The 24,442-nt window shown below is 42.7% G+C and overlaps 1 protein-coding gene across 1 annotated transcript in view; it reads right to left on the minus strand.

Annotated features, from left to right (window-relative positions):
- Positions 1 to 24,442, minus strand: part of RYR3 (ryanodine receptor 3) — a 481,354-nt gene that overhangs the window by 162,795 nt on the left and 294,117 nt on the right. Inside the window, exons 58-61 of the mRNA XM_043549389.1 lie at positions 13,018 to 13,133; positions 12,611 to 12,678; positions 10,026 to 10,147; positions 2,300 to 2,349 (exon numbers count right to left, since the gene is read on the minus strand). Of these exons, the coding sequence (XP_043405324.1) occupies positions 2,300 to 2,349; positions 10,026 to 10,147; positions 12,611 to 12,678; positions 13,018 to 13,133 (356 nt within the window). The remainder of the gene's footprint in view (positions 1 to 2,299; positions 2,350 to 10,025; positions 10,148 to 12,610; positions 12,679 to 13,017; positions 13,134 to 24,442) is intronic.

Below are 24,442 nucleotides of genomic sequence, written 5' to 3' on the forward strand. Positions count from 1 at the left end.
ACATGTCATATGGCCCCCGTCCTGCAAACTCTTATGCATGTGTTTAACTTTATGCACCCAAGTAGCACATTTAATTCAGTCGAACTACTCACCGGAGTACAGTTAAGTATGTGCATAAATATTTGCAGGTTTGGGGCCTAAATGTATATATTAAACACTTCTGGCCAGGATGTCAATCCTGCTTTCTTTATGCTGTTTGAAGACATTTTTCTTTGTCTCTTTAATGTCTCTAAATATAAAACAGAAGCACGGTGCCACACCAAAATGAGGTAAGGGTTTTCATTAACCATCTTCCACTTTCCATGACACAAGGCACTGTGACAGCTTCTCTTAAAGGATCATGAATCAGTTACAAGATGGCAATTTATAATCTTCAGAACAGAGTAAGTATTTTTCAGGATAGCTTTCTGGTTTCCTTTGCAACACTTATACGTGCAGAAATTCTATCAGAGGTAATAGCCCAACAAATTCAGATACTTAAGATACTATAAATTATATGGAATGAAAAGACATTTAGAAAGATAAAGTAGACATGTAGGTCACAATCTGGAAACGGGATCTGCTAACACAGACTCCTCCACCTATGAAGGGACCTACTACAGTCAATGAGATCCCACACAGGAACAGGTGTTCATCCTACTGGATTGCATTGCAGGAATAGGACCTTATTAAGCATTTTTTTGTGCTACTTTGTGTAGCAGAAAGAAAGAGAGGATATTTTGCTTAGTGTGAATACAATTATAACTGGGTCTAAATCCCCTTTGAGTCTTGGCCCCATTTCAATACATGGGTCTGAACTTTGTAGCTAGTGATGAGCCTGAACCACAATTTCCTTTTACTGATATGGAATCATACTCATTATTACATATATCTAGAGACATGTGTCTGTAATAATCACTTTACCCCGCACTCCCTGTCCTTTCATTAAGTCTGGTCTCCTCAATTCTATGATAATGCAAATAATTAATAATATATTTAAATTGTGAGTGGCATGGAACTGGGATCTTACTTGCAAAGCACTCTAAACTAGAGCTGTTTGGAAGTTTTCTGACAAAACCACCTATTCGAGGAACTGAATAGTTTCACTGAATCTATTAGAGATTGGACAAAACTTTTGTCAAAACACAGGCACTGGAAATCTGCTGGTGTTCCAGAGGCCACATCTCTGCAGCAGAGTGCCTGCCAGCCCCTGGAGCTCCATCTGGAGCCTGGGCTCACAGAGCTGCTAGGTTTCCCTGCTCTGCCGCAGCAGCCCTGGAAACCATGACTGGAGCCAGGGCTCTCATGTCTGTTAGACATCTGCGGCAGGGAGCCTGGCTGACCGCACAGTCTCAGATGGAGCCAGGGCTCTCAGGGCAGCTAGGCTCCCTACTTCACAATAGCTCTGGCTGGAGCCTGGACTCCAGGCAGAAGTTTAGTGAAACTGACATTCTTGTGTTTCACTGCTGCAGTTCAGTGCATAGCAGTCATAAAACTGACAAGAATGTCAATTTTCACACATTTCCTTCTTAGAACACCATGTTTCCAAAAAAAAATTTTGAGGGGTGATAGTGAGTGTAGTGGTCTTTGATTCAGAAGAAATGTTGGTAAAATTTGCTTTTGCTCTAAATTGGAAGGAAATACCTAAACAACAAACTCTCCCCTGCCCCTGCCCCAGAGTTTTGGCCAGCTATACACATCTGTGTGTTTCATAAATATTAACTTTAACATTAATAACAACAATATTGAGGGTTTATATATGAATTTAAGCATCAGAAAAAGTGATTTTATTTTTGAATCTTATCATCTAAATTTCTTTACCTAATTTCTTAACAGACCATATGAAAAAAGTGGGTTTATTTCACACTCACATAACACGACAACAAATTAAGGTTAATTTATCAAATTCAGCTGACACTAAATATTGTAATTATTATTATAAAATAATTTTTTGTGAAAGTTATGAGAAAATGAAAAAGGCAGAGATTCAAATGGAGATTCAAGTGAAATAACTTTCACTTCACCTGATGCTACTTATACCTGTTAGAATATATAAAGTATAGTAGTGTATCAAATCTTCAGTTACACATTTGTTGCTCCCATTGACTATACTGGGATTGGAGCATGTGCATCAGAAAGCAGAACTGTATCCAGAGACTGTGAAAAGTTTTAGTTGTTACAGAAATAATGAAGTTAACAGTCATACACCACTTATTTTCCACCACAAATCATATTGCTCATCAGTTATAAACCTTAGATATATTATAGGAAGCACAAAATGTTATAAATAAAACTTCATCAATATCTTTTAATAACTTACCAAAAAGTGAAATCCTATGTCTAACAAGAGCAGCAAGTTTGCAGAATAGGCTAAAGCAGAAAAGAATGCAAAATAGTAGGAGAAGACACAGAGATTAATGTTTTGTTTAGAACATGGGGTAAAACAATAACGAGAGAATAGTGAGACTACAAGATGTGAAAGAAAGGTACATAGTAGTTCCCTGAAGGTGTATTTTCAATCACATAATGAAAATAAGCAACTAGATACTTTCTTTCATCTGGCAATAATATCTTCCCGAATAACTTTAAGTCTAAAAAGCACCTCAAAGATTAAATGTGTTGCCTTTAATTACAATAGTTAGCAGCAACTGTATTTTATATGGCTGAATCTCTCTCTAATGGTTGTAATTTTTCCCGCATGGTGAATAACATTGCATTGTTTCATTTGACATATGAGAACGATAAATAAATGTTAACAAACTTAAGATAATTTAAAATACTTTCAGAAGATACTGTTTATAAACAGTTTATCTTTTTGTGTTTGTAACAGTCACCAATAGGTAAAATGAATCCTGAAATATTAACAGAAAAAAAGAGTGGTCCTAGCAAACACTGTCTTACAAGTTTAGTTTCAATCCATAGTAAAGTAATGTAACAGATGAGAGAAAATTCACCTAATATCTAAAGCAGTGTTTTTCAAAGCTCGGGTACTGAGTCATGGCATGTAAGGCACTGGGTTGCTGTGGTCAGCACCGCCAGCTGGGACGTTAAAAGTCCCATCGGCGGTGCTGCCAAGGTAAAGCAGGCTAGTGCCTACCTGTTCCAATACCACGCTGTGCCCTGAAAGTGGCCAGTAGCTGGTCCGGCTTGTAGGCAAGGGGGCCACGGGGCTCTGCGCATTGCCTCCGCCCTGAGCACTGACTCCGCACTCCCATTGGCTGGGAACCAGCCAATGGGAGTTGGTGGGGCTGGTGCCTGCAGGCAAGAGCCCCGAGGAGCTACTTGCACACCTCTGCCTAGGAGCCGGACACCTGCTCCTGGCTGCTTCCAGGGCGCGGCGTGGTCTGCGGTGCCAGGACACACAGGAAGCCTGCCTCTGCACCCTGGCTATGCCGCTGACTGGGAGCCACTGGAGGTAAGTCCGCACCCCAACCCTGTGCCCCAGTCCCCTGTCCCAGCCCTGAGCCCCCCCAAAACCTAGAACCCCTTCCTGCACCCCAAACCCCTCATCCCTGCCCCCACCCCAGAGCTTGCACCCCCATCCCAGAGTCCTGACCCCCTCCCACACCCCGTCCCAGCCCGGAGCCCCCCCAAACCTGGAGCCCCTCCTGCACCCCAAACCCCTCATCCCCGGCCCCACCCCAGAGCGTGCACCCCAGGCAAGAACCCTGAGCTCCTCCTGCACCCCTGCCCCAGCCCAAACCCAGAACCCCTCCTGCACCCCAAACCCCTCATCCCCAGCCCCAGCCCTGAGTCCCCCCCAAACCTGGAGCTCCTCCTGCATCCCAAGCACCTCATCCCTGGCCCCAGCCCAGAGCCCTGACCCCCTCCTGTACCCGAACCCCCTGCCCTGGCCCAGAGCCCCTCCTACACCCCAAACCCCTCACCCCCAGCTCCATTGGGTCACAGGCATCAACAATTTTCTTCAACTGGGTCCCCAGAAAAAAAGTTTGAAAACCACTGATCTAAAGGGTAATGGAAACCATAAGCAATAACTAGCATAGGTTTCTAAAGAATAAATTTCACCAGGCAACCTTATTTTCTATTTGTAATAGATTTAAAAATTGGAGATAGATTTATTACATTTCTTATAGCTATCTAAGATACTTTTATTGCTCTCCCATTGCTCTAGTATTTAAGCATCTCATTATCTTTAACATATTTATTTTCACAATACCCTGGGGAGGTAGGAAAGTTGTATTATCCCCATTTTACAGATCGGGAATGAAGGCATACAAAAGTGCCCAAGCAGGTTAGACAGCTAACTCCCATTGAATTCACTTAGGTGAATTTGTGAATCCTGCTATGCATCTTTAGGCATCTAAATACATAGGTGCCTAAACACCTTTGTAAATCTGGCCCTAGGTGTCTCATCCACAGTCATGCAGGAAATCTGCGGCAGAGCAGGGAATTGAATTCCTGAGTTCTAATCTAGTTCCTTAACTACTGGACCATCCTAGAATGTATTCTTATGTAATATATTTGGAGCTCAGTAAAGCATTTTATATTGTGTCTTGTGAAATTGTACTTGAAAAATTAATTCAAACTGAGTTGGATAAGAACACTGTTGTGTGGGCTGAAAACTGGCTAGAAAACCGTAAAAGGTAATGAAAAATTAGAGGATTAGAGGTAAAGATAAATCGGTGGACAAGTTGGAGAAAGGAGATTAGTGGATTCAATGTTTAGGTCTAATCTTATTAAATATCTGAATTAATCATCGAGAAGAGAGAGTATACAGCACATTAATGAAATTTATAGCGGACACTAAACTGGGAACAGTTGTGAACACTAGTCAGGAAAGTGGAATAAAACAAATGAATATAGAGAAAGATTGGAAACTTAGGTAGGAAACAGGAAAATGAAATACAGCTTGACAAAAGACAATCTAATAATATCCAGAGAAACATAATATGAAATACACACTCAATGACCGGTAAAAACCTGGAACACAGTAATGTGGACAGAGATTCAAGGCTCACAGTGGAGAGTGAATTAAACATTAATTTGCAATGTCAACTGGTTGCAAACAAGTCTGATGTAGTTTTGTGCTGAGTATGTAGCGTTAACATATTAAGAAATAGGGAGGTAAATATTCCTCTTTTTAAGTTTCTCATGCAATTACACTTACAATACCTTGTTCAGCTTTGAGCACCACTTTGCCAGAAAGATATTGACAAACTAGAGCGAGTTCAGAGAAGAGGAACAAATATGCTCAATGAGGGGAAGGACTGACTCATTATGAAATTAAGAAAAGGAAAATGTAACTGAACACGAGGAAAAACTTCATAGAATCATAGAATATCAGGGTTGGAAGGGACCTCAAGAGGTCATCTAGTCCAACCCCCTGCTCAAAGCAGGACCAATCCCCAATTTTTGCCCAGATCCCTAAATGGCTCCCTCAAGGATTGAACTCACAACCCTGGGTTTAGCAGGCCAAAGCTCAAACCACTGAGATATCCCTCCCCCACCTTCCTGACAATGAGATCTATAATCCTGCAGAATAGTCTCAGAAGAGTAATGGTGAAAAGTGCATCACTTGGGACTTTTAAACTGGACTTGACAATGCACAAAAATGCAAACTCTTGAACCATGGCCCAGTGTTGGGGCTTTGGTAGTGTCTTGGGGAGGCCCAAAACTCTAGTTTTTAATTTTTAGCTCTTGAAAATAAACAAATGAAACTTTATATGGGATTTTCCTTTACACTCCCTTGGTTCTTGTTCCAGCAACAAATACAGTCACACAGACATCTAACAGAGCTATATGGGTCAACCAGATTTGACTCCTCTCAGCTACAATGACATCAGCAGGAGGGCAGTGAGATGCTGTCTCCTCTCAGTGGTACTCAGCAAACGTAGAATCACTGGGGAGGAGAGAGCAGAAAGGAAGGGGAGGTGACAGCACATGGCTGCTTCAGAGCCTTGTTGGCAGGGAGGTGGGACAGGGACAGAATATGGAACAAGGGCTCAAGGGGGAATAGGCAAGAGGAATAGGAAGGAGAAACATAGGACTTAAGGGGGTATAATGGGTAGGAGGGGTAGAATAGGGGAGGATGCTCCAGGACGCTCTCCAAACAGTTCCCTATGCTCCAGACTTCTACTACCTCCCAATAACATCCTTCTAGGATGCCCCAGTCTCCCTCTCTCAGTCTCAAATGACCCTCCAGGCTGCCCCAAAGCTCATCAATCCATTGAAATGTGTCATGGTAAGTCTATTATAATGATAGGGACAGCTGGGAGCTGTCTCTGTGTTTAGGTTGTCGAATACTTTCCATTATAAAAAGATTCTTGTGAAACTTTTCTGAGAAATTATTGAACAGCTTCCTCATTCCCTGAGCACTGTCCATTCTGTGTACCTGCAACCTAAATTTTGGCAGTCTAGCTTATCAGTGAAACTTAAATAATGTTCTTTTAGTGTAGTTTTTATGTCACTGTAAACTCTAATATTTTTATATTTCATTAATGGCTGATAAAATATGAATAGCATCTGTAGCTTCAGTGAAAATGGGGCTGTGAGCTCAATTGCTGTGATAAAATTGGGGCATAATAGTAAAATGTTTGAGAATTACTGCTATAACTAGCAGTCTTGCACCTGGCAGAGAGACTGACTAGATGATCTTGTTGGACTTTCTATCGCTAAATTCTGATTCATGTAATGTCTGGCTGAGGAAATGTTCATATTAAACAATTGCACTTTAAGTTTCTTCTAATATTCTGCTTCTGCCTCACTCTGGCTATAACAGCTGCTATCCCCCATGCTGCATCCTCTTTCACAAAAGTACTCCACATTGCAAGGCCTGGCTATATCCTTCCAATGTGTGATATTTTAATCAATATTTTACTTTTGCAACTGAAGCCCCATGCAAAGAGAAACAAAGAGTTACTTTCTTGCCATGGCTTTAAATCTAGGTATTACGGTACCTCAGGATTTGAATACAAATAATAGAAATATTTCATATCCATAGGTAGAGCCTTCAAGCCCAAATCATCAGAGGGATAATGTTAAGTGTTTTATAGAATTTTCACGTATCACTTTCATCCTCATTTGCAGTTTCTCTATTAAGAACAGAAATTATGAGATTAATTTGAAAACATTTTCACTGATATTTTCCAATTTTCACTAATCATGGAGGTTTCACTGTTGGTTCCTTTCTTAACACTGAGTTTTATGCTTAAAGCAGGAATTCAACCACTTTGGTACATATGACACATTCAGCTCCTCTCCAAAATTACAGTATTCACTCGGAACACAGAATGAATTTTCTGAGAAATGACAAGTGAATTGGTTAATTAGTTTATGAGATAAAATAAATGGATCCTTTCAGAAATGAAGCACCCGTTGTCTGACAGTTTATTTATCCCAAATAATCTTAATAATGGAATAAAAGACACTTGAAACTGCTCTTATAATTAAATTCGCCAAAAAACTTGTGAGCAAGCTACATTTGAAGACTTTTTTTTAGTATTAATGGTAACTTTTTCACATTATTCTTCACAATTAAAAGTTTCTCTTTCAGCAGGGACTAAAAAATTATTACAGAGAATTCCATGTAGAACTGTGCTCTTTCAAAGGCTGCCATTTGTCACTGTTCTCAATGGGACAGTGATCATAGCTTGACCACAGTTAGGTAGCCATTTTGAGAAGAATTCAGAGTAACAGCTGTGTTAGTCTGTATTCGCAAAAAGAAAAGGAGTACTTGTGGCACCTTAGAGACTAACCAATTTATTTGAGCATGAGCTTTCGTGAGCTACATCCGATGAAGTGAGCTGTAGCTCACGAAAGCTCATGCTCAAATAAATTGGTTAGTCTCTAAGGTGCCACAAGTACTCCTTTTCTTTTTGAGAAGAATGTCTATTTCCCATTTTTCTTAATGGGCACCTTGCATCCGAGCAATTTACCTGCTCACAGCTGGGACCCTTTGCAAGAGTCTGTGCTGCCTTTCACTAGTGCAAATCCTACAGTGACTCTAGCCCCTAGCTTTAGTGTTTTGAAAGGTATTTCAACCACATTTGGTTCCAATTACACTGATTTTCCATAGATTAAATTCATCTCAGTCCCATACTGAGGCTTGGAATTGCTGTTGGAAGAGGGGCAGGAAGTTAGACCATGGAAGGGTGGCTTCCAGACATCCTGTGTGAGGCGGAAAGCATCTTCACACCAACCCACTAGGTACGTGCATAGGGGACATAAGATCTACACATGCATTCTGTGGCGTCAATGTTTCCCTCAAGTGGATGGAGTCAGTAGGCGACTGGGGCTGAGGGAACTGGGTTTGTTTAGTCTGCAGAAGAGAAGAGTGAGGGGGAATTTGATAGTAGCCTTCAACTACCTGAAGGGGGGTTCCAAAGAGGATGGAGCTAAGCTGTTCTCAGTAGTCACAGATGACAGAACAAGGAGCAATGGTTTCAAGTGGGGGAGGTCTAGGTTGGATATGAGGAAACACTACTTCACTAGAAGGGTGGTGAAGAGCTGGAAAGGGTTACCCAGGGAGGTGGTGGAATCTCCATCCTTAGAGGTTTTTAAGGCCAGGCTTGACAAAGCCCTGGCTGGGACGATTTAGCTGGTGTTGGTTCTGCTTTAAGCATGGAGTTGGACTAAATGACCTCCTGAGATCTCTTCCAACCCTAATCTTCTATGATTCTATGGGAAGGAAGCAGTGTGCTGAAGATCTGAACTCTGCCCTAGTTTGAGATGGATAGATTTTCCTAGTCAGTTCCCCTACACTTCACCCATATTAGAGCAAACTTTCTTCAGTTTATGTGGATGAAGTAAGTTTCAACCAGTATCAATATCTTCTAGCTTCTTACTAAGCATTATTGCTCCTGTTAATTTATGTTTCTGATAGATAGGAATAAAGCCCTGTTACTTTATTTTTTAAAAATATTGTGGGATTCATTTTGAAAGGTCCAAAATACACAATTAAATGTCATGCATACATAGGAAAATTCTACACAAGACCTTTCCCATTTTTAATCTTCTTAAGTTTTTTATCTCCTTTCTGATGTTGGCATCCAGAGGATCTTTTGAAAGGGCAAACAGAAGAGCAGGGGAAAGAGCACAAACCTTTTTCACTACTAAGGATATTCAATCATAGACATTAGCTGCAACTGACGTTTTGGATTGTTTCCTAGATTTGTCCTCTTCACTTCCCACAATAGACTCATTTTTAACTTTTTTTAAAATTTACAAATCTTAGGGTATGTCTTTACTAGCAAAGTTAAAGCGCTGACGTGGTAAAAAAACCACCCCCATGAAGGGAGTAGCTCCCAGCGCTGGTACACAGTCTACACTGCCACTTTACAGCGCTGAAACTTGCATTGCTCAGGGGGATGTTTTTTCAACCCCCTGAGCAAGAAAGTTTCAGCGCTGTAAAGTGGCAATGTAGAAAAGGCTTTCGAGCCTGAAGTTTCCTTTTCAATAACCAAACTGATACAGTAAAAGCAGCAGCAGTGTATGCTTCTTATTTGCCTGTGTCCTTTTCCAGAGGGTAGAACTCAAAGAGTGAGAGGAGAGTCAGTATACACGACTATTCAGATTTTGATGCTGAGAGGTGCTGAGGCCCTTAATTCCAACTGCCTTCAGTGGAATCAGGAGGCACTTAGCACCTTGACTTTCTGCTGACATTTAACAGTGGTATCTGGAATCATTTAGTAGTGGTGGTTTTTATGCTATTATTTCCTGAAGACTGGAATGGGCATCTAACAGTCATCCCATGGCACCGATTTTTGGGTCACCACCAAACTTGTCAAAATGCTTGATAATTTTGTAAGACTATTATTGAAAATATATATAATCTCTACCTGATTAACGTTTCACATTTTAAAAATGATGAAAAGCAAATTAAATTAATTAAATGATTAAAATTAAAAGAAAAGAAATAAAGATGAGGAATGTTATTTATTTACTGCCACTCTATTAAAGGAAGAATCAGCCTTTTATGATCTGTTTGAGGAACCTAACCTTTTGCACTGTTATTTTGCCTTTTTTCTAAATTAAATTTTTATAATCTGGATACAATTCCACAGAGTTTACCTCAGCCTATTACTTACCTTGCCAACATTTCTTTTTCCTTATTGGAAGCATATCCACTGCTACTGAGTGACTTAATTGGAGAAGACAGGAAGTACAGGCAGTGATTGGTAAAGTACTGGTCAACTAATGGTAGGAGAACCTAGGGAATACAGACACAAAATATACTTTTATCATCTACATACACTGTTAAGTGTACCAGACAGCACTCCAATACAGCACAGTCCCTTCACACAGACTTTTCATTTTAAGCTTTATATTACAATTGCATTTTCTAGTTGTAGTCATTAAGATTATAAATTCAAATCTCAGATATGACAAATTTACACAGAAATTAAGCCAAGCAACAAATAGCCTACTGTGAGATGTCAGAGGTGTCTTAATGTAAATATATGGGAACCTCTGAAAATAGGGACAGCAGAATATTAACAATACAAGAGATATTGGGATATTATCTCATCAGTTATCTGCTGAGCAAAACCATTAGAATTGCCAGATTGGATCCATCTGCTTTGCTATGCAGCTCCCAACAATAGCCAGCATCAGTGAGGAAAGTGTACTCTCCATCCCTTTCTATATTACGTGTTTGCAATATTGGCTGTAACCATGTTGGTCCCAGGATATCTGGTCTGCTCAAACCTGAAGAAGAGCGCTGTGTAGCTCGAAAGCTTATCTCTTACACCAACGGAAGTTGGTCCAATAAAAGATATTACCTCACCCATCTTATCTGTCCAGTATTTGTCAAGGGCCATGGATCTCCAAGGCAGGTCCGTGGGGTTGCAGAGTGAGAGCGTTATCCTGCACCCCCATGCTACAAGGTCAGATAAGGGAACTGCAGCTAGTTCCCCACAACTAGAGGCTACACCCCCTAATTCAGCAGGATCAGATGACTAGCGGCAGACTGCTGATTGGACACCCCTTAATATAAAGCTTCCTGTTCTTGCCCCCACCCTTTGTCTGAGCACCACATCTTTTAGTCATATTGCTGCACAGACCCTGAGACCAAACTCCTGCTACCCAAGTCACCACCGATCTGCCTGTACCCCATCCTGCCAAGCCTGTCCCTGCCCAATATCTACACTGACCAGCCTGCCCCTGCGCTCTGCCTGTTCACTGATTGCCATTCTCCCATGGACTGATATCCCAGCAACTGAACTTGCCTGCACCCTGGACTATGAAACCTTCAGATAACTAGACCATGCATATTGACAACACCTACCAACTATCTGGCTTCAGATCTGGTCTCAAGCCCCATGACCCTGCTTGTTCATAACAAGCCATGCAAATGTTATCCCAGAGCAAGACATTTCTTCCTTATCCTAAATGGTGATGAGTTTATGTCTCAAAGCCTGAGGACTGATAGCCCTTGTAACTGCAAATTCAAGTGGATATGCCATTCTTATACATATAAATACTGAATCTTGTTATAAAAAGCATACTAAGCTATTTGCCTGAATAATAATATCCTGAGGCAGCAAGTTCCAGAAATTACTTATATGTTCCACAAAAGAATATTATGTTTTATCTATTATAAATATATTGTCTTTTAATTTCATACTATGTCCGCTATCACTCAGAAAAATAATTTCCAGAAATAGTGCCTTAAATCAATACTTCTGGAAATGTCACTTGGACTCTCTGACTCATTACCCACCTATATATATGGGAAACAGATATTCCATTACATGCATAGTTCTGTAACATTAACACATGAAGAAAGAACCTGCAGAGCTGGAACCTTGGAGATTCTGTGCTCCTGATGCTGCTGCTGCATTGCCACTGGGAGGACCATGTGAGGGTGGTTTGGAAGGAAGTACCGCACAGCAGGACCTCATAGCCCACTCACAGGCACCAACTTTTCAAACTGCCGGGGGTGCTTGACCCCCAGCTCTGCCCCAGGCCTTGCCTCCACTCCACCCCTTTTTCCCCTAAGGGCCCACACCCGCCCCGCCTCTTCCCACCCCCACTCCACCCCTCCCGCCCAGTTCTGCCCCCTCCCGGAGCATGCTCCATCCCCGCTCCTCCCCCCTCCCTCCCTCCCAGACTCCCTGCACCCCCAGAAACAGTTGTTCGTGGCAGGAGGCACCAAGAGGTGCTGATCTGCAGGGTCTGCTGGCGGGCAGGAGGTGCAGGGAGAGCTGGTAGGGAGGCTGCCAGTGTGTGCTCTGCACCCACCCTCTTTTCCCTATGGGTGCTCCTGCCCTGGAACACCCACAGAGTCTACGTCTATGAGCCCACTGATTGGCTGGCACCAGTACTTAAACCAGGAAGCCATGAAGAGGAGCTTTCTGAGCAACAACACAGACTGCCTGCCTGTCTCTGCTTCAGACACTGCTTGCAATAGACCCTAGACTCTGGCTTCCAACCCTTGTTTGTCCTTTGCTCTTTGACTGCTGTCTGCAACCTGGTGCCTGATCTTGCCTGCATACTGATGCCTGACTCGATTTGCCCTCTGGACTGTCTTGGACTCTGACCTCCCTGTACCTGACTCAGCCTGACTCCTGCTCTGACCATTAGGTCGATCCTTGTCCCGATTGTTACACACACTATGTTCTGTATAATAGCAGGAGTTTGAGCACATTCCTTGAAATATTAAGTCACTCACTTTGGCAAAGAATTTAATTTCTTGGTCATGTGGCGATTTCTCTGTTTTTCCACTGGTGACAATGGCTTCTACAAGGATACAATCAACATAAATGTCAATAAGATTGAGCAAAAATCTAATTGTAAATAACTCTGCAGTCCTTTGAAATAGCCTTACAGACTTAATTTTGAAGCAGTACAAGTAAAGCAGTATAGACACTCCAGCTGGCAGGTTCAGCAGATGTAACAAGTATTGCATTTGCATTTTTTTTAGAATAAATAATAATCAGAATCTTGTGGTATATTTTCTCAAAAGCAACAGAAGTTGTCATATGTGCAACTCAGCAGAATGGGTTTATTTTATCACTGTAAAGTTTAAATATTAACTACTTTTATGATGTTCATAATAAAAACACTTGAGAAACTTACCCAAATGTGCAATGAACTCTTGAGCAGAGTCAACATATTTTAGAATCTTCTTCAAAAACTTAAATGCAAACCTCTTTTCCATGGATGATGCATCCAAATCCATGTCTTTCAGACCCCTAGTTCAGAAAGGGTTAAAATAAATGATATTACAAAAATGTTACAAATTATCAGGTTTCTATGAAGCTTTCCATGACCTTTTTTATTTTATTTCCTAATCAAGGTAAATTTTCATACATTAAAATCCAGCTTTCATAGCAACACTCTTTCCAAATAGCTATTTCTATAGCAGTAACTTAAAATAAGGCTACATTTTTCGGAGGGATTTTATCCTTTTCCATGAAAAGAGTTTAAAAATCACGCACTTCAGTATCATGACTTCGGAGAGTTTTGATCACATTACACAAATGAAAGTGACTTCATTCTGAGCCTGATCCAGCAAGATACTGGCTACTCAATTTCCACTGATTTCAGTGCATGGTGAAGATGCTGAATATTGCATAGGAAGCAGATATGTCCAGATCCACAAAAGAACATAAGCACCTAAGTCTGGAATTCAGGTGGCAATGAGATGGTCAAAAACCCTGCTCAACTCTAAAGATGCCTTTGGTGCCTAAATTTGCACCATAAAGGTCCCCATAGCACCTAAGTTCCTGCTTCTGAACATGTGCACAATACATCATTCTAGACACCCAGGTGCCTATGCCCCAGTGGAATTCTCAAACCAGGGGAAGATATGTGTTCCCCCACCTTTCTCACCTGTGGGGCCTAAGCTGGTAGGTGTCTTCAAATCAGGCCTAACTCTACACAAAATGGCTGGAGACAAGAACCCCGCCTTGCAACCTTTTACCAAGTGGATAGGACAGCACTAGGCTGTGGGATAGTCTGATGCAGGTCTCTCACAATCTCTCCTGATGAAAGTATTTTCTGTGTATTAAAAATTAAACATACAGGGTCTAGAAAGTGAGAAAAGCTCCATAGCCCAGTGATTAGGACACTCAGTTGAGTGGCAAGAAACCCCTGCTCAGTCCCTTCTTCTCATCAGGCAGAGAGAGGAATTGAACTGGTGTCTCTCACATCCTAGGTAAATGTACTAACCAGTAGGCTAAAGGGACTCATTTTTCTGTCTGCCTAGCTGGCTTTTATGGATCCCATTTTCAGGCACCTATCTCCCCATGCGTTGTATAGGCAGCCCAAGTCCCTAAACTCAGAGTTCTGGATTCCACTGTGTGGCTAGGGACCTAAATTGTAGGTGCTACAAGACTCTTAGTTTTGCAAGGCCTAAGTCCCTTTGTAGATTTGAACCTTAGGTTTTTTTTCCCTTGTGGTGCATATTGTTTAAACCATATCTTTGAGGGATCATTCAGGTTCTCTATTTAAATAAAAACTAATGGGGGGTTGGGATTCATATTTTAAAAAATACACAGGAAACTATAACTGTCAAAAGGCCATGCACTGATTTAAGACCAAAAAAACCCCAAACCCCCCAAAATTAGAATATTGTAGTTACAGAGTACAATTTTCCCTCCCTGAAATTTTCCTGTCATTGTTTGCCTAATTTATTTCCCTCATAGAAGTCATATAGCTCTATCTATTTATGCCTTTTATTTGTTTTTAAAATGGGCTTGTATTTACTTTCTTTTGTTCTGCTTTACCTCTTCGTTTTTTCTACATTTACTTTGCTTACTACTTTTTCATCATCACTGTATATTTGTTCATTCTCCCTACAGTATTGAAGGCATGACAGTTTATACATTCCGTGTTCTGCTATTTAATTATTTGATTTTGTGCAACCAAATAACTCTCTATATATTTGTTCCATCATGTGGTGTATGATTACAGTAACAGCGAGGGTATGGCTACACTTGCAGATGTAGAGCGCTTTGCGTTAAACCAGCCCTTGGAGAGCACAGTAGGGAAAGCGCTGCAGTGTGTCCACACTGACAGCTGCAAGCATACTGGCGTGGCCACATTTGTGGCACTTGCAGCGGCATTGGGCGTGGCGCATTATGGGCAGCTATCCCACAGAGCACCTCTTCCCGCTGTGGCTTGTGGGAAGGGGGCAAGGGGTGCGGAGCATGCTGGGTCCTGTCCCAACACCCCATGATGCATCAGTTCGCATCCCAGCAATCCCTGTGCTTCTGTCCACAGTTGGCGCCATCTTTCAATGTTTTTTGTACTGCACGCTCTGTCTTCCCTTTTGGTCTGCAGGAATGGAGCCTGAACTGCTGAGGAGTATGCTGACGAGTCTCGCCAGCACAACACGTTTGGCAGTTGAGTTACTACTTAAGATCCAAACTAACAGTGAGGACTCCGACGATGATATCGACTCGAGTAATGCATACGACAGGAGATTGCTTGTGGCACTCATGGACATGCTCACCACCATGGAACATCGCTTCTGGGCTCGGGAAACAAGCACTGAGTGGTGGGATCACATCGTCATGCAAGTCTGGGATGACGAGCAGTGGCTGCAGAAGTTTCGGATGAGAAAAGCCACTTTCACGGGACTGTGTGATGAGCTCGCCCCCACCCTGAGGCACAAGGACACGAGACTGAGAGCTGCCCTGACAGTGGAGAAGCGGGAGGCTATTGCAATCTGGAAGCTGGCAACTCCAGACAGCTACCGGTCGGTCACTAACCTGTTTGGATTGGGAAAATTGACCGTTGGAACTGTGTTGATGCAAGTTTGCAGAGCTATTAATCACATCCTGCTCAGAAGAACCGTGACTCTGGGTAACGCACATGACATTGCGGCTGGCTTTGTGCAAATGGGTTTCCCTAACTGCAGAGGGGTGATAGATGGGATCCATATTCCAATTCTTGTACCAGCCCACCTAGCCTCCAAGTACGTTAATCAGAAGGGGTATTTCTCTATGGTTCTCCAGGCGCTTGTGGATCACAGTGGGCGTTTCACTGACATTAACGCAGGCTGGCCCGGAAAGGTGCATGACGCACGCATCTTTCGGAACACTGGACTGTTCAGGAAGCTGCAAGCCAGGACTTTCTTCCCAGACCTGAAGATCCTGTGCAGTTAGTATAGAGGGGCTTCAATTCCTATTCCTGTACATAGGCTACAAACTGACTATTCAAAGGAATGGGGGTGCTGTACCACAGACCTGCAGTTTGGCTTTGGACTTGGATGGATTTAATTCAGCTGCTCTGATCTCCACTCACAAAGAGCCTAAATATCTGAGTTAAGTGGATTTCATTCAGTAAAAATAAAGGACTACAATTTTTAGGGCCCTATGATGTAAACACTTATGCACATGATTTACTTTACTCATACAAATAGTACCATCACAGCCAATAGGAGTACTCTTGGGACTCAAGTCATACCACCTGCGTGTTAATTAGTATTAATTTCTTTGAAGCTGAGTCTATGCTTTCCCTATAGGCATTCATTTTTTAAAAGAACAAACTTAAGCTATCTACCTCCTCCAAGTACAGAGGAAAAATGGTTACATACCTGTGCTGTAACTGTTGTGCTTTGAGATGTGAAGCACAGTTCAGGAGGACAGGTCATGGAATAGATGTGTGCAACACATCTAAAAGAAAAACAGTTACAGTACAGGTATGGAACTGTTTTTTCTTCATCATCTGATTTCACATACCTATTCCATTTCTGTGACTCCCAAGCAGTTGTCTATGGAGCAGAGCTTGGAGTCTACTGAAAAGCAACTGCAGAACTGCCTTCCTAGAATCTACATTGCTTCTGGAAGCCAATGAAATGGCACAGTGCTTGATAAAGATGTGAACTGGAGACCAAGTCACTGCTCTACACATATTTAGTATTGGAATGTTCTTTCAGAATGCTCCTGAAACTGTCTGTGCACTTGCGGAATGTGCCATCAGCTTGGAAGGTGGTTTAGACTTTGCAATATCATAACACGTAGAAATGCACATGATCCATCCAGAAATCTGTTGTGAGGTAACCACCTCCCATTTCATCCTCCCTGTATGCGAAACAAATATTTGAGGCAAAGAATGACAGCCAGCGAATGAAGTTATTCCTCACCCTTGTGTGAATGCGTTTTGGAAAAACCCCCGTAGGTAAATAGACGGTTTAGTTGAAATGGAAATTAGTACTCACCTTAGAAAAAAAAACTTCAGAGGAGGTCTTAAAGCAACGTTATCCATATAAAAATAGTATAAAGTTGGTCTGCCAATAATACTTGCAGTTTTCCAACCCTCCAATCAGAAATAAATGCCACCAGAAAGGCTACCCTGGGTGATAATATGGAAAAGGGCAAGAAGCTAAAGGCTGAAAGGGAAGACCCATTAGAGCTGACAATATTAAGTTCAAATCCCAGGGGAAAGTAGCTCTTTAACCTGAGGAAAAAGCCTGGTCATTCCCTTCAAAAAATCTGATTGGGTTGCAAAATATCAAATATCAAATGACCTTGAAACAGAAGATGAAAAGCTGAAAGTGCAACCAAGTGCACCTTGAGGGAGCTTAGAGAGAGACCCGATTCGCTCAGATGCAGCAAATACTCTAGAACATCCTGAACCCTTGCCTCACCAGGAAGAACATTCCACTTGCCTGTCCACCTTTGTGTAGGTAAGTAACACTGGTGGACAATTTTCTATTGTTCAGTGGAGTTCTGCACAGCTAGTGACCATTCCCACCCCCCCTCCCGCCAGTCTAGCCACTCAGCAGCCATGTTGTGAGGCTCTGAGGATTGGATTTAACACAAGGCTGTGATTCTCGGAAACCATGTCTATATCCTGAAGCAGAATCAAGGGCAGTCGTCCTGACAACTTCTGGAGGCCCGAAAACTGGTGCTGTTGTGTCCAATTAGTATTAGAGCTTGAGCAATTAATATTAGAGAAGCATGATCTTACTTTGTTTTGAGAATTACCTAAGGTATATCAAGGGTATGAGAGGGAAGGCGAAGAGATTCCACGAAAACAGGAACATGTCCATGATTGAACGCAGGCTCTGACCCACCATGGAGCAGAATTGATGGCACTACTTCTTCCGCTTCATAGTGAAAAGATCCACAGTCTGTTTCTCCCAGGTTTGAAAAACCACTCATACTATATTGATTTTTAGAGACCACTTGTGATCCCTGCTGAAAGATCCACTGAGATGATCCTCCAGAGAAATTTGAATCCCTTGTAGATGAGACACCCTGAGTGGTATCTTATTCTGAATGCAAAAATTCCGGAGCCTAAAAGCTTCCTGACAGATCTGATCTGGCTCCCCATGTCATAATGCTGTTATATTGTCTGTAAGGACCTGAACAGAGTTTCCCCTTATTTCAAAGATTTTAAGGCCAGAGGAGATCACGATCATCTAGTCTGACTTCCTGCACATCACAGGCCACAGAACCACACCCACCCACTCTGGCTGAGTTACTGAAGTCCTCAAATCTTCATTTAAAAAGACGTCAAGTTACAGACAATCCACCATTTACTCGACTTCAAGCCAGCAAGTGAGCTGTGTCCCTCGCTACCAAGGAAGGTGAAAAACCTCCAGGCTTTCTGCCAATTTGACCTGGGGAAAAATTCCTTCTTGACCTCCATTATGGTAATCAGTTAGATCGTGAGCACATGGGGGAGAGACACACCCATCCAGACATCTGGGAACAAATTCTCTATAGTAACTCAGAGCTCTCTCCATCTAGTGTCCCATCTCTGTCCATGGGAGATATTTGCTAATAGCAGTCACAGATAGGCCATATCCCATTGTAGGTAACCTCATCATGCCATAAATTTATCAAGCTCAATCTTGAAACAAGTTATGGGTTTTGCCCCCACTACTCCCTTTGGCCTCCACTACTCCCCCTTTTCCAGAACTTCACTCTGCAGATGGTTAGAAACCTTGATCTAATTTCCAGCCTAAACCTGTTGACCGCCAGGTATACCCATTTGTTCTTGTGCCAACATTGGCCCTTAACTTAAATAACTCCTCTCCATCTCTGGTGTTTGCCCCTCTGTCAGGAACCCAGACATTCATGCCAAACTAAAGAAGACCAGAGTCATGGGAGGAAGGGGCAGGAGAAGGGCACTCCCTTGCAAATGTTTCATTGGACTTTCCACCAGTTCAAGAAGGATATCAAGAAGGATATTACTCTTGTAGGTACATGAATCAACCTGTCCAGAGCATGTCATATGGATGATTGATGGATTTTTAACCAGTCTTGTAGACACCCCAGGTGTCATCTGGCATGCAGAGTTACAAATATGCAAGAGGCCATGTGTCCCAGAAGCCTTAAACACTTTCTCACCATTGTTTGCAGGTGAGCCTGGAGCAAATTGCATAACTCCAGAATTGCTTAGAACCTGGTCTGAGGAAGGCATGCAATGGCTGATGCAGAATCTAGGAGTGTCCAGAATCACTCAATTTTCTGTACAGGATAAAGGATTGACTTCTCTGTGTTTATAATCAGGTGCAGCTGGGCAAGCAGAGTCTGGATTTTCCTGATACCTGGAATGCCCCTGAATTAAACAATTATCTAGGTAGGGGAATACCTGAATGCCAATTCTGTGGAGAGAGACAGCTATGATGGCCATGCATTTGGTAAATAGTCTGGGAGGACAGTAAATTGGTAGCGATGGCCTGATACCAGCATGCTAGATGGAGGAGATGGAGGTGACCTTTTGTTCCCAATGCACTGAGTCAATTTGAGCAGCCTTTCCTCCCACAGCTGGCTCAGTATCTTTTTCATTTTCACATAGACCAGGGGAGAAGTTCCTCCTCCTTCCTGGTTGTAGTTACCTATTGTCATCTCCCAAGCAGCTGTCACACACTTTACTTGGGACATTTCCCATCCTTGGATGGGTATCATAGACTTGGCAGTGTACTGCAGACGCCTCAGTGTCCCTGCTTTCAGCTGGAGGCACCACTACACCCTGTTCTGTAGTGCCTCTGGTTCCCTGATAATGATGGGCAGAAACCTTATTTCTGGCTCAGTTGCAGCCAGGACACCAAGGGAGACAGATGTGTTCTGCTTACTCCAGCCTGCTGACTCTACTGCCAAGCCCGGCAATGCCCTGCCCACTGCGGAACCTGTGTCTGCCACAGACCTGCCAGGACTGCTGCTGGCCACCTACCCAGAGGAGATGGAAGGCACCCCATGGTGCCAGGTACACCCTGAGGGGAGGATAGAAAGTGGCCCAGGGACAGCCTACTTCAGTCTAGCTGTAGCACTGCCTGAAGCATGGTTGGCATGTTGCAGCTAGATTCTCCGCTGACTCAGTGGCGGACCACTCCGTCTGTTAAGGGCCCTGGGTCGGGGCCCAGTGGAGTAGGGTGGACCGGCCCCCTCCCTGGCACCCCACATCTGGGGCAGTAGCCTCCCCTTGCCAGGTCAAGAGGCCTGCATTTGTCAGTTGTCTGCTGGAGCTAGAACACTTGGATCCTGGGTTTTTGCTCTGTCCCTGCACCAAGGACCCAGAGCTAATTGACTCCTGGGTTTTCACTCTGCCCCCTCATGAAGGGCCCAGAGCTTAATTGACTACTGTGTTTGCTCTGCCCCTCTCTAAAGGGCCCAGAGCTTATAGACAGCTGAGTTCACTCTGGCCCCTGCCTAACAGGCCCAGAGCCTGCAGACTATCGTGTCTGCTCTGGCTGCTGCCAAAAGGGCCCAGACACCACAGACTAAGGTGTTTGCCCAGCCCTGGCTTAAAGGGCCCAGGGGCTATAGATGGTTGGCTGTTCAGCCCCAGCCTAAGGGCCAGAGCCTACTGGCCCTGGGAGACCCTGCTTTTGCCTTAGGGCTGGAACCAACTGACTATCTGGGGGATCAGCCCTGTTAGACCAGTTGAGACACTAATGCCTAATGCTAATTCTCCTGATATTCAGCAGCAGTCCTTATTGCGTAGTGAGGCCATGTGGCCTCCCTCCGACCCAGAGGGGGAGGGATGACTGCCACTCCACTACACCCTCTCATACCTTGGAAATGCTACATGTAAGGGAGCTGGACCGGAAGGCTAAATGTAAAGGATAAAACAGGGTCACCAGAAAATTTTTCATCTCTTTGCTGTTTGGATTCTTGCAAGGGCTGGAGCTAAGAAACAAAAAAGCAGAGAACGCTAAGGTCAACCTGAGCTAAGCCCTGAAAAGACATCCAATGCTGACAGATTATTACATCTCTGTCACTTTTTAGAACCATAGACTGAACTCATTTTTGCATATATGTTGCCTTCCTTAACCTTTAAATAAGTCTTATTTCTTTTTCTTAGTTAATAAACCTTTAGTTAGTTTATTACAGGATTGGCTACAGGTGTTGTCTTTGGTGTGAGATCTAAGGTACAAATTGATCTGGGATAAATGACTGGTCTCTTGCGACTAGGAGCAACCTGAATATTGTGTGATTTTTGGTGTAAGTGACTATTTATCACTAAGTCCAGCTTGCATGGGTGGCAAGATAGACTTGACAGCCTAAGGGGACTGTATGACTCCATGGTAAGACTGTTATAGCAGTCCAGAAGTTCACATTTAGTACTGGCTTGGTAAAATCTAATTATAGAATGTATCACTAGTTTAAGGTGTCTGCCCTTCTTTTTGACACTCTGCCCTGAGGTAGGCACTCATGGTCATGAGCCCCTCCAGACAGCATGACAATGGTGACTCCCCAACCCACTCCCATTTTTCTTATGTACTCCTTAATTTGAGTTGCAACTTCAGCATACTTCATATCTCCTTTTTTCTGAATTCCCTCAAACTTCGTTCAGGGATCACTTTAAATTTTTGCAGTAATTCTTTTTTAGATAACCCTCAATCTTTGTAGTTCTCTCTGTTCATATGGATGAAAGTCACTAAGGCCTTCCCTGGCAGAAGTGGAGCCAGACACCATACCATGTCTTCTTGCCCCATCTTATTCAATTCATATCCCATTTCAAAAGCATTTAGAAGTACATTCATGTCATCCCCTTCCCTAAAGCAAGGAAACAATTTGGAGTCTATGTGGCTCCCCTAGACTAGGCATATGAGGTCTGGCTCCACCTACCAGATCAGTTTTGGTGGCACAATCTCTCCATCTCGAACTGATGTTGATGCTCCTTCTCTCTCTCTCATCTCGCTGCTTGACTGGGGGCAAGCACCTCTGGCTGCTGTTTCTCCAGGGGCTACAACAGTGTACATCAGTTACCAACCAGCTTTTACAAAGCAAAGTACATTTATTCTTAGGGCAAAGCATCACAGAGAAAACATAAAAACCACAAGTCTTACATGTTTAGTAATAAACATAGCAGAAGTTGCCTTTCAGTCTTATGGGCCCTACTAGGCCAAAGTGATTCCATCCTTTTAGCAGGATTGGGCCTTCCCATTGGACAGAATGTCCTGTCCATTTGCTCACTCAAAATGAAGATCCTGAGTCCTTTATATATCCCCAGTTCTTTGTTTGTCTCTTCATCTTTGGAAAATCCATTCTGAACCAGTATGTGCAAACCACCCCTGTTGGTGCTGCTTCTCCAGAGCTGGTTACAATCCTGGGGTAATCACCCCTTATTGTTTTTAGTTCTGTAAGAGCTGTAGTAACTCTTCTCCATAGCAGTGGCAGACTCACACAGCTCTGATGTAGCTGTGGTAGTGCATAGAATGGACTTCCATCTTGAATGGTCCCTGCAAGTCTTCTTCCTTTGGCAAGAGTCAATATGGGAGGGTTTAGGCTTCTTAAATCCCGCAAAATTGAATCTTCCAACCTCTTTCATGGTTGGCCTCATGTCCTACTTCCTTCAATGGCAGCTTTGTAAACCTTCTATAACTGTACCTTCTTGTGCACATTGGACATGACCCCATATTTGCAGTTGTCTTGTTCTTAACTGGTGCAAAACTGCAGCTTGCCAGGATCAGCTAATTTGTCTGTGACAAAATCAACCAATGGATGTTAAGAATATACCATAACTTTTGTTGAAAAAAACCTGTTTGGTTTCTTCTGCTCAGCTGTTTTTTCTGCTCCATATAATAGACATGTTATCACTACTGCATTGAACACTCATCTTACTTTTCGCACAGACATCCTGTCACCAAAACAGAGGGCACTGAAGACGCTGAAATCCAGCATGTAACTTCGCTGGATATAGAACCCTTTGCTATCAATTATCAGTCTTCAGGGATCTTACTTCTCCCCCATTCAGAAGGAGACTGTCCCCCTCCCAGGTGCTTGGAAAGTCATCACTACTGACATATAATGTCTAAGCACCATGGAACTGGGTTACATGTTCCAGTTCTTTTCTGTCCCTTTCCCCTTCCACATCCCTTTTCAGCGACCCGCTCATGTGTCACTTCTTCTTTAAGAAATCCAATCACTTCTTTATGTAGGAGCTGGTATCATTCCATAAAGTTTCGTAATCTTATGTCCCTGGATTTTTGTGTTCTCTTTTTAAAAGATCAGCAACCACAGCACTTGGCTCTATTTTGCCTTGGTGAGGGCCACATTAAATAATGGGTTTGAGAATCACTGCTCAGGACAGACCCCCTTGCAAATTAGACAGTGCTTAAATCCAGGACACTTGGACATAACCAAACTGCCCAGGGCCAGGTGAAACAACCACAGAGAAAATAAGAAATAAAATATTCCCAAGTGGGAAACAACACAGGTGACTATACACTAGCACTATAACAACTATTTACAAGAAAAAAAATTTCTTCAGAGGAAAAAAGGGGAACCAGAGCAACGGCCCATGGAGAGCTCCAACAGTGCAGTGAGAAGGAATTGAGGGGCTGCTGGGATGGCTTTGCCTGTTATTCCTTGACCTGAACGTGCAAGGAAATGCACAGTGCATGTGCCACCCCGATGGGTAAGGAAAACTCTTTTGGTAAGTCCACACCTGAAGTGGAATACACATGTAAAATCATCTGAAAAGGAACAGACGTGCAATCACTTGAAGAAGAACCCCACTTACCAGACCATTTTAGTTTACAAGAAATACTGAATGCTATGAAATATACAAGGCCTTAAAGGCTCTTTGTCAGGTAATGTCTTATTGAATTTTTATAAAAAGAATATTATTTAACTTATGAGGTTCTTCCCTTCTGGTATAATAATTCATTTTTCAATGGCTTGGCCTCATGCAGTATTGCAATAATGAATTATTTATTTAACTGCAGAATAAGTAATTCCCTAGTGTTCATCCTGCCCTCAGATAAAATGACACATGTCATCGTGTCTTTTGTAAGTTCTGCCACGTTGCATGAACAAGTTATGCAGGGATGCACACCAAAGAGTCCATTTGTCTTACAGATCAAACATAACCCTACAGACCAGTTATCATAGAAATCCAACTAAAAGAGTTATTTTATGCATATACATTTCTATAACATTATAGAATATAATGAATATATACAGAATATAACCACAAAGTCTATTTTCCCATGATGCTTACTGACAACTGCTGGGTGTTAATTTATGAAGTTCTGAGCTGTTTACATTGTTTGGTTTAGATCTTATTATTGTATTCTGTATTTGTCATGAACTAT

The sequence above is a fragment of the Chelonia mydas genome, chromosome 6, assembly GCF_015237465.2.
Source record: "Chelonia mydas isolate rCheMyd1 chromosome 6, rCheMyd1.pri.v2, whole genome shotgun sequence".
NCBI classification, from domain to species: domain Eukaryota; kingdom Metazoa; phylum Chordata; order Testudines; family Cheloniidae; genus Chelonia; species Chelonia mydas.